We start from the raw sequence: 14,100 nt of genomic DNA, 5'->3' as shown, positions 1-14,100 counted from the left end.
ACTGGGGGATGGATGCCGCAAACCACCATGGCGTGGGTATACCTGTATAACAATCCTGCACGATCTGCACATGTACCCCAGAACTTAAAGTTATAAGTTAATTTAAAAAAAATTATAACACACATAGAGCCTACCAGCTGCAGGATGAAATCTTTTTTTTTTTTTTTTTTTTTTTTTTTTTTTATGGGGTTTTTTTTTTTTTTTCCCCCGGGAGGGCAATGGCGCGATCTCGGCTCACTGCAACCTCCGCCTCCTGGGCTCAGGCAATTCTCCTGCCTCAGCCTCCCGAGTAGCTGGGATTACAGGCACGCGCCACCATGCCCAGCTAATTTTTTGTAGTTTTAGTAGAGACGGGGTTTCACCATGTTGACCAGGATGGTCTCGATCTCTTGACCTCGTGATCCACCCGCCTCGGCCTCCCAAAGTGCTGGGATTACAGGCTTGAGCCACCGCGCCCGGCAGGATGAAATCTTTTAAACTGAGGCTGGGTGCAGTGGCTCACACCTGTAATCCCAGCACTTTGGGAGGCCGAGACCAACCTGGACAACATGACAAAACCCTCTCTCTACAAAAAATACAAAAATTAGCCAGGCGTGGTGGTACATAGCCCCAGGTACTCAGGAGGATGAGGTAGGATTGCTTGAGCCTGGGAAGTTGAGTCTGCAGTGACCCGTGATGGTGCCACTGCATTCCAGCCTGGGTGTTTGAGACCCTGTCACCAAAAAAAAAAGAAAAAAGGTTATATGAGTATGTTCGGTAAATAAATCCTTTGTTACATGTGCTACTAATATTCTCTTAGCCTTTTGCTTTTGTTTTTGTTGTTTATTGTGACATTGTCATGTAAAAGTTTGTAATTTTTACATAGTAAAACTTGTTAACCTTGCTGGCTTTAGATCAGAGGGAAAGTCCATGGCCTCTTAGGAACTTGGCTGCACAGCGGGAGGTGAGCTGCGGGCTAGAGAACATTATTGCCTGAGTTCCATCAGCGGCAGCATTAGATTCTCAGGAGCACAAAGCCTGTTGAGAACTGTGCATGTGAAGGATCTAGGTTGCGTGCTGCTTATGAGACTCTCATGCCTGATGATCTGAGGTGGAACAGTTTCATCCCAAAACCTTCTCCTGACTACCCACCAGCTGTGGGAAGATTGTCTTCCATGAGACTGGCCCCTGGTGCGAAAAAGGTTGGGGACTGCTATTTTAGATGACTTTTCTTACCCTAGTTATAAAACACATTTTCCTATAAATTCTTATTATTCCTTTCTTACATTTAGGTGTTTATGACCCTAATCCAGGGCTTCTCAGCCTCAGCACAGGGGCATCTTGGTGGGTAACTCTTTGTGAGGGGCGCCATCCTGTGCATTGTATGGTGCTTAGCTGCATCCCTGGCCTCTACCCACAAGATGCCAATAACACCTGCACCCAGATGTGACAGCTAAAAATGTCTCCAGACACTGCCAAATGTCCACCAGGGAGCAGGATCAGCCACTGCACTTGGGTTAGATCTTTTTTTGTTTTTTTTGAGGCAGAATCTCACTGTGTCGCCCAGCCTGGAGCGCAGTGAGTCTCCCCCTGTCGCCCAGCCTGGAGTGCAGTGGCATGATCTTGGCTCACCACAACCTCTGCCTCCCAGGTTCAAGTGATTCTTTGGCCTCAGCCTTCTGAGTAGCTGGGATTACAGGCATGTGCCAGCATAGCCAGCTAACTTTTTTGTATTTTTAGTAAAGACGGTTTCACCATGCTGGTCAGGCTAGTCTCGAACTCCTGACCTCAAATGATCCACCTACCTTGGCCTCCCAGGATGCTGGGATTACAGGCACTATTCATGACCTGAAGTCTCATCTTCATCACTTTGTCTATGCTTTCTTCCCTGCTGTGGCCCCAGCAGCTACCCAGTCTTTGGCACAGCAGAGGTACCCAGGGCTGGGGACAGGAAAAAGAAAGAAAAGTGAGAACCAGGAGTGGAGGCTCCCAGTCCTACATTTTGAATTGAGTGGCTCGATCACTGACAGTTCTGAGTGTGAGCACGCCTTTGGGTGTGCGCGGTATGTCTGAGTGGTCTAGACCCTGCTCACAGTCTTATTCTGCCAGGGTGTGCTGGGGTCCCCAAGACTGCCGTCATGCTTGGGGATTTTCTAGAAAGACTTGACATTTGGCATATAGTTGTACTTAGCTCTAAGATTCACAGCAGCAGTGTAGTATGGATACGGAGCTGGGTGGAAAGGGAAAAGGCCCAGGTAGTAGAGTCTGGAAGAATCCACGTGGGGCTTCCTTACGCACACTCCCTCCCTCAAGGGGTTGCATGTAGTGAGCACTTCCCCCTCGCAACAAAGCCGCAACAATTGTGAGATGTTTTTGCCCGGGGAGGCAAGTTAGACTCAGTACCCAGAGTTCTGGCTGAGGGCATTATACCCTCGACCTAGCATGTTCCAGAATTCCACACTCCTCTAAGAAAGGTAGGTGTTAGCACAGACCACATTGTTCATACACATGGTCTGGGCACAGTGAGCCAAGCTACTCTTACCAGTTTAAAAACGTCGGGAACCCTCCCAAAATCCAAGCTCCCAGACACCAGCCAGGCATCTGCCTTGCAAGCGGTAGCACTTAGCTGCTATGCTGACACTTCTCTGTGCCTGGGAACTTCCCAAACCAAGACTTTGAACTGAAAACCAGTAATGGGAATTTACTTGGAGCCTTGGGGCCACTGCTTAAGGCTGAGAGTGGGGGACCAAAGTGTGGGCTCCCCACTGAGTGGTGATGGAATCTGCCCTCTCGTTTGCCCTCTCCAGTGTGGGGCTGCCTTTCAGGAGGATGATGTCATCGTGCTCAATGGCACCAAGGAGGATGTGGATGTGCTGAAAACCAGGATGGAGGAGAGAAGGCTGAGAGCGAAGCTGGAAAAGGTAATGGGAGCCTTCAGGTTCTGCCCAGCCCCTACCTCTACTCCAGGGCCGACTGAAACCACTGAACTGAGCTGGCAGCTGCTTAAGGGGTTTGCGCGATCAAGGTGATTTTTATTACCTAGAAGGGCCTGGACTGTGGAAGCAGATTCCACTTGTGGTTCGGGCACTGCCTGGCTGTGGTGGGCACAGCAGCTCTGCTCTTCCACACCCAGCTTTATCATCAGTGAAGTGGGGCAGTGACGACATGCAAGGGCATGGAGCTGTCAGCAGGCTCCAGAGACCATGCCTGGGGAAAGCTCTGTCACTGACGTGGCCCCAGCGAGCCTTGGGGAAAGGGAGCCACCCTCGTTGCTGTTGCTGTCACTTACTGTTGCTGTTGATTCTGAGACAGTACACACTCGGTTCTCATAGCTTGTAAAACAAAGGAAAAAAGAAAAGTCACCATCATCACTGCGGCTGTCAGGATTTCCTGCTGCCCAGAAGTCTGGGTTCCAGCAGGCCTGGGTGGGCCCTGGGCACCTGTGCTTCTCACCCACTCCTAGGGCACGTGAATGCAACTGAAGGGTGCACTTTGAATAGCAAGGAGCCAATAAATAGCTCTCCCACAAATAGGAGCCAAACCCCTCACCTTCCTAAGCTGTCCGATGGGGAGGGGAGGGGCTTTTATGGAGCATGGTGCTTCAGCGTCCAGAAGGGAGCCTGGTAGCCAGAAGCAGGGAGAGCATTGCCCAAAGTTGGGTTCAGGATAAACCAGGGAGAAAACACTATGTGATCAGAACTAAGGCCAAAAAATGCTTGAAGTACTAGAAAATTAGTTCCAGTAGGCTGAGGACATAAAATTATGAAAAATATCGCCTGCCCCCACCTGGGCCTGCATTTTACCAGTGCCAGTCCAAGGTGAGAACGATGGAATCGTTTATGATATTTCAGAGGTTTGAGGTTTTTATAAAACCCTAATAGAAGATGAGACAGGACCGTATCACCCTGGAATAACATGTAATGCATGGTTGTGAGGCTTGAGCACATGGCAGCAGTGTTATCTTTACACATGGACCCAGAATGATCAGAAAGAGCCAAAGCATTTGCATTTTCTTCTTTCACCATTTTACCTAGGTAGAAAATAATGTCTGAAAATGGCTCTGTACTAATTGTGCCAAACTTGGAATTCAGATGCCAGTAGAAATACTCCATGGAGCAATTTTGTAAGATGTTAATACAACATTCATAAGAACTATTTACTTGGTAGGTGGGCAAGAGAGCACGTGCCTGTAATCCCAGCTCCTCGGGAGACTGAGGCAGGGGAATCGCTTGAACCTGGGAGGCAGAGGTTGCAGTGAGCTGAGATCGCATCTCTGCACTCCAGCCTGACAGCGCAACTCTCTCTCCCCCCAAAAAAAAAAAAAAAAAAAAAAAAAAAAAGCCACTTGGCCATTTAAGTGCTGTGTTAAGGTTGAAAAGTGAATACACGTATATCTTATATAAAGTGTGTTAATTCTAGGTTGGTTTTCTAAATTACTGTGATTTCATTATTTTAAGAAAGAGAGGAAAAAAAGAGGGAAACTTAAGTTTGAGGTCCTTTTATTTTGAGACGGAGTCTTGCTCTTGTCGCCCAGGCTAGAGTGCAATGGCACTATCTCTGCTCACTGCAACTCCTGCGTCAGTGTCCCTAGTGTCCACCATGCCTGGCTAATTTTTTCTGTACTTTTAGTAGAGATGGGGTTTTGCCATGTTGGCCAGGCTGGTCTCAAACTCCTGACCTTGTGACTTGCCCTCCTTAGCCTCCCAAAGTGCTGGGATCACAGGTATGACCCACTGCGCCCGGCCAGTTTGAGGTCATTTTAGCTAAGGGCAGTTGCCAAAAGGGATCTCCCTGTTCTTCACTGCTATCATTGATCAAGCTCAGTTTTTAAAAAACACAAAAGGGTGGCTGGGTACTGTCATCCCAGCACTTTGGGAGACCGAGGCAGGCAGATCACTGGAGGTCAGGAGTTCGAGACCAACCTGGCCAACATGGTGAAACCCCATCTCTACTAAAAATAAAAAAGTTAGCTAGACGTCGTGGCACATGCCAATAATCCCATCTACCCAGGAGGCTGAGGCAGGAGAATTGCTTGAACCTGGGAGGCAGAGGTTGCAATAAGCCAAGATCACACCATTGTACTCCAGCTTGAGCAACTGAGTGAAACTCCGTCTGAAACACACACACACACACACACACACACACAAATATGCATTTCAAAGGAAGCTACTAAAAATACAAATGTTCATTATTACCTTTGACCATTTTGCTTTTGTGAGTTTTCTTGGTCACAGATTTCCTGCCAACTTACTCAAAGCCCAGAGGGACTCCATGCCTCTCTCTGCAAAATATTCTCCAGAGCTTCTGGGAATGCCTCATAGCTACTGCTACCAGGATACCAAAATATTTCCCAAATACAATTGGTACTGGAAGCAGAACATAACATTTCCTAACACCTGACTGCCCGTTCTTTTCAAATAACCTCAGCTGTGAATGGAGGGCTTGGAAATACAGTTGTCTTTTATACTCAGTTTGAAGGACTGAGTATCAATATTCACAGATGTGCATGCTTGCATTGGATGTGTGAAATGAGTAGACGGTCTTTGTTTTGTTATAAATCATATTACACTGTATGTGTTACAAATTCAAGGCCTGAGAGTTCTTTTTTCAATGCTCAGTGCTGAGGGATGGCTATAGTAATCAGGCTGCGCATCTTTAGTGCCACCTTTTGGATGGTTAGGAAATTGACATTTTAAAGTAAATTGAATGAACATAGTCCTACTTGTTATTTCTACAATTAAATCAATTCCAGCGCTGCTGTGTAACTGTAGAATGGTTTGCTTCTTTTATTATTGCTGGTCAAAATATTATGAGTAACAATTCTAGTGCCTGAAAAGCTTAACAACAGTAGTCCTGAGTTTAGAATAATTAGCTAAACTGTCTTTAATATAAACTTCAAGGCCTTAAACTTGAATCAAACACCAAAGCAGTTTGATGACTTTGAAAGTTAGTGGAATGGGCAAGATTTAGTTCGTGCTTATGCTGGCTGGACTTCACATGCCCATATAAACTTTGTGTTATTATTCATTTAAGTGCTCCTTTGTATACAGTAGTCACCGTTAACATTGGCCCTTATTACTGAAATCGGTCAGCTTCATTTAAGAGTTTTGCAAATGTGATTTGGGAAATGTAAATATGAAAGTGAGCAGCTCTGTGCAGATACATTCTTGTGTGAGGCAGAAGTGCATGACAGGAGTCACATGTAGAGGATTCAGGCTTAGGAGTTACGGAACATCAAAGGCCTTCTTCAGAGTGACTGCCTGTCTCATGTGACTGGCATCTCAACGTCAGTGTGGCTGCCCAGTTTGACAGGGTCCCCGGGACAATGGGCAGCCACACTGATGCTGAAGTGGAGTGAATCTGAGCACATCCTCCAACATCCTCTTTCTTTTTACAGAAAACAAAGAAACCCAAGGCAGCAGAGTCTATTTCAAAACCAGATGTCAGTGAAGGTAAGATGTTACAAGAGATCCTTATTTTAGCAAAATACGACTCTAGGCCAGTCTGCTAGTAAGTTCATGCTTTGGCATTGTTTTTGCTTTGTCTACTTTGTTTCTTTTACAGAAGTCCCAGGGCCATCAAAAGTTAAGACAGGGAAGCCTGAAGAAGCCAGCCTTGATTCTAGAGAGAAGAAAACCAACTTGGCTCCCAGAAACACAGGTGGGTTTTGTTGTAGCTCCAGGGAGATGTTGAGAAGGCTGGAAACACAGGCGGCTGAGCCTAGGTTTCATTGGATTGGGTGGATGGGAAGCCCAGGCCTGTCCTAAGTCATGACCCTAGAGAGTACACTGAACTCTCTTTAGCGGGGATAACTGAGAAATATTTAAACCGGCATCAGGAGTCCTGGCAGGATTGATGGGGTCTGGGCACAAATACTAATTGTTTAGATTCCTGTTACGGATACACTTGGTGCCAAGCAAAAGAGGCTGCGCTGAGAACTGACTCAGATGTTGCACAGAGACTGTCAGAAGGACTGTGGCTCAGGGACTGGGTAGGAATGCTCCCAGTTCCTTTACTGTTGGGGTTCTTATGGGCTCCACATGTGCCTCTCAGAGTACCCTCTCTGCTGCCTCTTGACCCAGGATCAAAGTTTCTCCTAGAACTCACTCTCTTTAACTCAAAGAAAACACTGTTTATTTCACAAAACGAAAAACACAGACTCATTGTTAAGAGACTGTGATCTTGTGCTCTAAATAGCATCCACAGTGGCTGATGGGCTCCCATTCCAGCTCTACACTGGACGGTCACTCAGGCTCCTGTGTCTCTCTGTCTCCTCCCCTGTAACGCAGGCCCTACCTCATCAGGACAATCTAAGTCATTCACGGGGCTGGGACCATTGTCTGTGACAGAGCAGGGAGTGGTTGGTGGGGCAGTAAATAATAGATGTGTCGTGCTGGGTCTGCCTTGCCGGAGTTGGCAGTTAAGATTATGTCTGTCAGCGCTCGCACAGCCAGCGGGAGAAAGTCAGGGACAGAGTGACTGACACGCGTCCCTTCTGAGGTTGTGAAGTTTAGGATAATCTTCATCCCAACCCTGACAGCTGTGGCTCTTCATATTTCCAGCAACAAATGAGAGCTCTTCTGGAAAAGCTGGGAAGCCTATGTGTGGAGCCACAAAGAGGTCCATCGCTGACAGTGAAGAATCCGAGGCCTACAAGTCTCTCTTCACCACTCACAGCTCTGCCAAGCGCTCCAAGGAGGAGTCCGCCCACTGGGTCACCCACACGTCCTACTGCTTCTGAAACCCACCCGGCCACTGCTCCTGCCCCAGAAGGCTGTCTGGTTTCCACCTAGGCGGGTCGCTGTGCACGCTGCTGTGTGTTCTTTCTGTACATCATAAAGCTGACCTGGCCAGCCTTGGAACTGGTGTGGCCACTCTTGTTGTGAGGTGCGTGTGTTCCAGGGGGGACATAGGACGGGCTGCACCGTGCCTGAGGTCTTGCTTGCTTCCACCTGCAGGTACGCTTGGTCGTTTCTATGGCCAGGAAGCCCTGCAGGCCGCACTTTTTATGCTTCCAGTAACGAGAGATCCCGGAGTCTTCACGAGAGCAGAGTTGGCACATATTAACTAAAATTATGATTTTGCTACCAGCAATAAATTAAGTAGGCCAAGTGAAACTGGGCTTTAGAAAGGGTGGATTTCAAATACACTGTGCCCACTAGAAGCTTTGAAGGGCCTCATCCCTCTGCTCCATCCCTGGGAGGAGTCCGGATCCTTGTTGGTCTAGCTAAGTACTATTAGGGGAGTCTGCCCCTAGCTCATCATTTGAAGACAGCAGAGTCTCAGTTGGGCACCAGTGATTGGGTTCAGAAATAAAGTTGGTCTGCCTCTTCTCTCGTCTGTCTGTGTTTTTATCTTTTCTACCTTCTGCTCATGCCTGGGTAAGAACATTGCAGCTGTTGCATGGGTGATGATAGGAGTCATTCCATGAAGTCAGAGAAATCACCCTTGTCTCCTCCAGCAGATGGTAAAGGAAGAATTGTCCCCCAAAAAAGGTGCATTTGATCTACCTATAATGTGTGTTGACATCAATAGTTAGTGAAATTTCCCATTAGACTCCTAATGAAGAACCAAGAACCCAGGCCCCTGTATGGCTTTCTGCACACGGTGGTATGACAGACAGTAACTGGTTCTCAACACCAGACCCCGGGGCCCTGGGTTTCCTTCAGCAGAGGGAGCGGTGGGAGGTGAGCAGGCAGGTTCTGTGGGAGACACAGACGGGGGGAGAATGCCAGGGAGAGGCCAGCAAGGGAGAACCATGGGTGCCCTCCTTTTTCGCAAACCTTGTGTGGTTCTCGGCTTCACAGTGATGGGAAGGTCTGGCCCCAAGGATATTTTGACACTGTGAGTATACAGCATTTTAATCAAAATTATATTAAATGAATTTTTGTCATGGGCTTCTCCAGAACAAACTTGAATTAGCCATTTAATTTCCCCAATTTTCCATGCAGCCAAATTCAGCCATTTTCTCATTGTTTTTATTCCCTTGTTTGTGACCTTGATCATGTCGGGGTCACCACCTGAGACACTGACCACCGCTTGTGGAAGTCTGGCCTGCAGACCCTGACTCGATGGATGAATGAATGCACTCTCACACCATTACAGTGATTCAAGTGGGCTAGGGATGGGTGGGCTGCTTTCAGAGGGGGAAATGCAACCAATCAACAGAGGTTCTAAGTCAACACACTTGTGGATAATTAACATGGTTTAAAGTGGTTTTATGAATGATAAAAGTGCTTTAGATTCCCGGCCCAGAGTAAACACTATTAACGGGCAATTCCCCTTTGATCTCCCCCTGAGAGGACCCCCAGCACTAAGTTTACATGAGTAAACAGTGGAGACAAAGGGATGTGGGGAAAACAGAGTTAAACTGGGAAAGCCTTTGATTGGCTCTTTCCTATGCTAATGTAAATGAGGCAGCTGCCTTCAGCCTGCCCCAGTAAAACCTTTGGGCCTTCCAAAAGGTTTGAGATTACAATCTATAACTTTTCCTAATATTTAATATTTTGCCAGCCACCTGAGTGAATGAATCTCAACACCTTTTTCTTTCCTCTTTTTTTTTTTTTTGAGACAGGACAGGGTTTCGTCTTACTCAGTTGTCCAGGCTAGAGTCCAATGGCATGAGCATGGCTCACCACAGCCTTCAGCCTTGACTTCCTGGGCTCAGGCGATCCACCCACCTCAGCCTCTCCAAGTAGCTGGGATTACAGATGCGCACTACCGCACCAGCTAATTTTTCTATTTTCCGTAGAGATGGGGTTTCACCATGTTGCTCAGGCTGGTCTTGAACTCCTGGGCTCAAGCGATCTGCCCATCTCAGCCTCCCAAAGTGCTGGGATTACAGGTGTGAGCCACCCCACCTGGGCCCCCTTTTCATTTTGTTAATTTATTTTCACAACAGTCAGTCCCTTCCTCAATTGAATAACATTATTTTCTATCACTCTTCTTCCCTATTTTAATGTTATCCTTTTAGTCATATTTTAGTCACATTTTACTAATTACAGCTTCTGCCATCGTGGGGCTTTTTTTTTCTTTTAATCACCATTATTTTTACCAATTCAGTTTTCTTCATGTTATCCTGAATCAGTTTTATTGTGCATTGAGTTTATTGTGCATTGAGTTTATTGACTGTGCCCAGTTTTCTCTGGTAACTGAGTGACAGCGTCCTCAACATGAAAACTTTAGCATCTCAAAGTCCTCTGCTTTGGGCCTTTCTGAAATAAACAGGCTGTGGGCCTCCCTCCCCAGCTGCCCTCAGGACCATCCACGCAGGAGGAATCAGGGCTTCCTTGGAGATTTCTAGCGAGCCTTTAACATTTTGCTAAGGCACCATTCTTCAAGGCTCCCAGCCAACATGAGGGAAGAAGGTGTCCACAATGTATGTCCCCACCTGTGCTGGGCATGGGACCTCAGTACACCAATGGCTGGGGAGGGGTGATTGTTTGCATTGTTTTTAGGGCTCACTGAACAGCCAAGCACTTGAAAGACTTCTTCTACTAGGACTTCCCAGCCACCCAGTGCAGTGGGAAGATAGCCATCCCCACCTTATAGACGAGGTGCCTGAGTTCCAAGGCAGCGAGGTCAATCACAGTTCTGCCTGGCTACACCACACCTTCTCCCCATTCAGTCCTTACCAGATGAAGAAATGAGTGGCAGCTGGGGCAGACTCCCAGCCAGAGCAGAAAGACCACGGGTTCAGGTGCTGCACCCAAGGAGAAAGTGAAGGATCTCCTGGCTCTTCCTCCTCCCCCGTCCTCCCCCAGGACCCGAGCTGCTTTCCACCAGAGGAGGGAGCTGGGAGGAGAAAATTGAAAAGATGTAGAAATTCTCCAAAATACCATCTATTTGGCTTCCCACAGCCCTTTATTTCCAACAGGTGAGGTTAAAGTCGTGCCAAAATGAATGAAAAGAGTGCCACTCCATCCCACAACCCAGAGAGAAGTTTGCTTCAAAGATCTTGTCTGCTTTCCCACTAGTCCTGCTCGGTTGGAAAATGCTCCACACTTCTGAACACATGTAGGAAAAAGTGATTGCTATTACTAAAGACATGAACATTTCCAAATAACAAAATCACATGTGGCAAAACTTCTGAGCATTTCTGTTGTTTGGGGCCATTCCTGTAAACCAAGTCTGTTTGCCCCTTATTGCTGCATCTCACCACAGCCGCCAAACTTCCCAGCCCACTTAAGACACAGGCAGGCTGAGTGCCGTGGCTCCTGCCTGCAATCCCAACACTTTGGGAGGCCGAGGCAGGAGGACTCCTTGAGCCAGGAGTTTGAGACCAGCCTGGGCAACACAGGGAGACCCTGTCTCTACCAAAAAACAAAAATTATCCAGACTCTGTCTCTACCAAAAAAATAAAAATTATCGAGGCAGCAGTGAGCCAAGATCATGTTACTGCACTCCAGCCTGGGTGAGAGGGCAAGACCCTATCTCAAAACAAAAACAAAAACAAAACAGTCTGCGTATGGACTTGGGGGCCCCTGAAAATATTTAGCAGAGCCATCCTTCAAAGCTGCTGAAATGGGGAAGACTAGGGACGGAGCAGCGTGATGCCAAGGACAGGTCTCTAAGTTGAGGTCACAGGGTGGCCCAAGGCCCTGGACATCAGGGCAGCTGCCTCTACAGTGGGCATAATTCAAGGCAGTAGCTGCCGAGCTGAGTGGGCTCCTGTAAGAAGAGAAGTGTCCGTCTTCTCATCAGCCTGAAGATTTGCATCTCTTCAGCCCCGCCCAGTCTCTGGCAGGAAGCCCACTCCCCAGCCGACACTGCGCATGCTCATGGAGGAAGCTGTGCAGCACAGCTCAATGCTGTCTTCCCCTTTTGGTTTTCTAGAATAGTCTTGCAGAACTTTTTTTTTTTTTTTTTTTTTTTGAGACAGAGTCTCCCTCTGTATGGAGTACAGTGGCATGACCTCATCTCACTGCAACCACTGCCTCCTGGATACAAGTGATTCTCCTGCCTCAGCCTCCTGAGTAGCTGAGATTACGGGTGTGCACCACAACGCCCAGCTAAGTTTTTTTTTTTTTAGTGGAGACAGGGTTTCACCATGTTGGTCAGGCTGATCTTAAACTCTTGACCTCAGGTGATCTGCACGCCTTGGCCTCCCAAAGTGCTGTGATTACAGGCGTGAGCCACCGCACCTGGCCAGTCTTGCACAACTACTCTCACTTCACAGAGCTCAGTACAGTTTAAGGCACAGCGAAGGTGCCCAGCAGACCTTTGATTATTTTTCATGAAGCATAAAGTTTTGCTCCTTGGAAATAAATCCTCGAATCAGAGCCTTCCTCAGGAAGCCGGCTCTACAGATGACCCAGGGGAACAAGCCGGGTGTTCCAGTACCCAGGATTTCTTGTTTTATGTCATTTTTTAAAAACCCATGGTTTCCAGTATCCTGTGGAGTCCTAGGTTTATTCCCAGCCTTGGCCTCAGTTGTCAGGCTGGCTATTCCTTTTCATCTGGGGGCTTCAGCTCCTTCCCATTTTACCCACCAACTCCTAATCATCTCTCCTGCTCTACTCAACTGTCTTTTTCTGGAAACTCTTCCTGCATAACCTAATTTACAGCAGTCTCCTTCTGCTAATTTCTAAAGCTGCCTGTTCTTATCACAATTTTAATCAAACTATATATTTTTTTCTTTTCTGAGTATCACTCTGTTGCCCCCCAGCTGGAGTGCAATGGCACAGTCTCAGCTCACTGCAACCTCTGCCTCCCAGGTTCAAGCGATTCTGCTGCCTCAACCTCCCAAGTGGCTGGGCCTACAGGCATATGCCACCATGCTGGGCTAAGTTTTATATTTTTGGTAGATACAGGGTTTCACCATGTTGGCCAGGCTATTCTCGAACTCCTGACCTCAGGTGATCCACCTGCATTGCCCTCCCAAAGTGCTGGGATTACAGGTGTGAGCCACCATGCCCAGCCTAAAGTATACTCTTAACCCAGGGTGAGCACACACTGCTATGATCAATGATGGTGTGAAGTGATAGGGAGTTTTGGGGGCTGTGGAGGGAATATGGTCACAGAAAGGCCGGTTTCACTTGGCTCCAGCAGAAAAACTGTTTCTATGAGTGTGTGTCCAGTGTTTGTGGACCTCCCATATCCTCACAGGAGGCCAGAACCTGGAGTTTTAAAGTGAAATGCCCCCCAATATTTGTACTGACAATTTTTAAAAACAATGTAGGCCAAACAAAACGCATAGGTGGGACAGGCGCAGTGGCCCACCTATTACACGCCTGTAATCCCAGCACTTTAGAAGGTCAAGGCGGGCAGATCACCTGAGGTTGGGAGTTCGAGACCAGCCTGCCCAACATGGAGAAACCCTGTGTCTACTAAAAATACAAAATTAGCAAAAACAAAAACAAAACAAAAACAACTAAAAAAACAACCATATAGGAGGCTCTGAGTTTGTAGGCAGCCTGTGGTTTAACATCTTTCTATCCCGTTCAACTCAGCTCCACGGGGCACATGCCGTCTCCCCTCTGCTCATGACAATGTCTGGATCAAACAAATAGATAATGAAAACATGATGGCCTCGCCCAGCAAATCTCCAGGGTTGGAAAGAGTCCCCTGGCAGGGAATTGGCACCCATTATGCCCCTCCTCTCTCTCTTACTGTCTACTGGAAATGTCCCCATCTCCCTTTGAGTCCTCCTCCAGGGCTACCCAGGAGCTTCATTATCCTCTGTCCTGAAATCATCACAATGACCAGAGTGGCCTCAGCTCAGGGCCTCTGTGACATCACCAAGGGCCTGGCACCAGGTGCCCAGTCTCCCAGTTGCAAGAGCAAGCAAACCCATCATGAGCAACTCCCTTCCCCATCTCTGCTCACCATGTGGATGCTGAAATGGTTCCTGGTCCTGCTTCTGTGCCTCATCTACAGCTATGCCTTTATGTTCTCTCCTCTGAGAGAGAAAACTAATGAGCCCCAGGGGAAGGTGCCATACGAAGGGCACTTTCGGATTCGGCAGAATCCAGCAGAGCACACCCAAGGCTGGCTTGGGAACAAATGGCTCTGGCTTTTGTTTGTTGTTGTGCTGTATGTGATACTGAAGTATCGAGGAGACAGTGGCAAGAAAAAGGTAAGGATGGCTCCATTTTTTTACACCACATTGATTCAATCTCA

The 14,100-nt window shown here is 47.6% G+C and overlaps 2 protein-coding genes across 3 annotated transcripts in view; both read left to right on the top strand.

Annotated features, from left to right (window-relative positions):
• Positions 1–8,314, top strand: part of RTF2 (replication termination factor 2) — a 54,127-nt gene extending 45,813 nt beyond the window's left edge. Inside the window, exons 6-9 of the mRNA XM_032257218.1 lie at positions 2,787–2,900; positions 6,377–6,431; positions 6,544–6,639; positions 7,542–8,314. Of these exons, the coding sequence (XP_032113109.1) occupies positions 2,787–2,900; positions 6,377–6,431; positions 6,544–6,639; positions 7,542–7,720 (444 nt within the window). The 3' untranslated portion in view covers positions 7,721–8,314. The remainder of the gene's footprint in view (positions 1–2,786; positions 2,901–6,376; positions 6,432–6,543; positions 6,640–7,541) is intronic.
• A 49-nt stretch (positions 8,315–8,363) lies between these two features.
• LOC116535814 (protein FAM209A-like) overlaps positions 8,364–14,100 on the top strand; it is a 6,500-nt gene continuing 763 nt past the window's right edge. The window contains exons 1-2 of one of the 2 annotated variants that reach the window (XM_032257220.1): positions 8,364–8,474; positions 13,645–14,056. In XM_032257220.1, coding sequence (XP_032113111.1) covers positions 8,383–8,474; positions 13,645–14,056 — 504 coding nt within the window. In that variant the 5' untranslated portion in view covers positions 8,364–8,382. Of the gene's footprint in view, positions 8,475–13,295; positions 14,057–14,100 lie in introns of those variants that run through there. The other variant, XM_032257219.1, reaches the window with a different exon arrangement.

Source organism: Sapajus apella, unplaced genomic scaffold, assembly GCF_009761245.1.
Source record: "Sapajus apella isolate SASKATOON/1434 unplaced genomic scaffold, GSC_monkey_1.0 scaffold96, whole genome shotgun sequence".
Lineage (NCBI taxonomy): Eukaryota > Metazoa > Chordata > Mammalia > Primates > Cebidae > Sapajus > Sapajus apella.
Note: the sequence above shows the minus strand (reverse complement) of the source record. Positions and strands in the feature narration are given on the sequence as shown.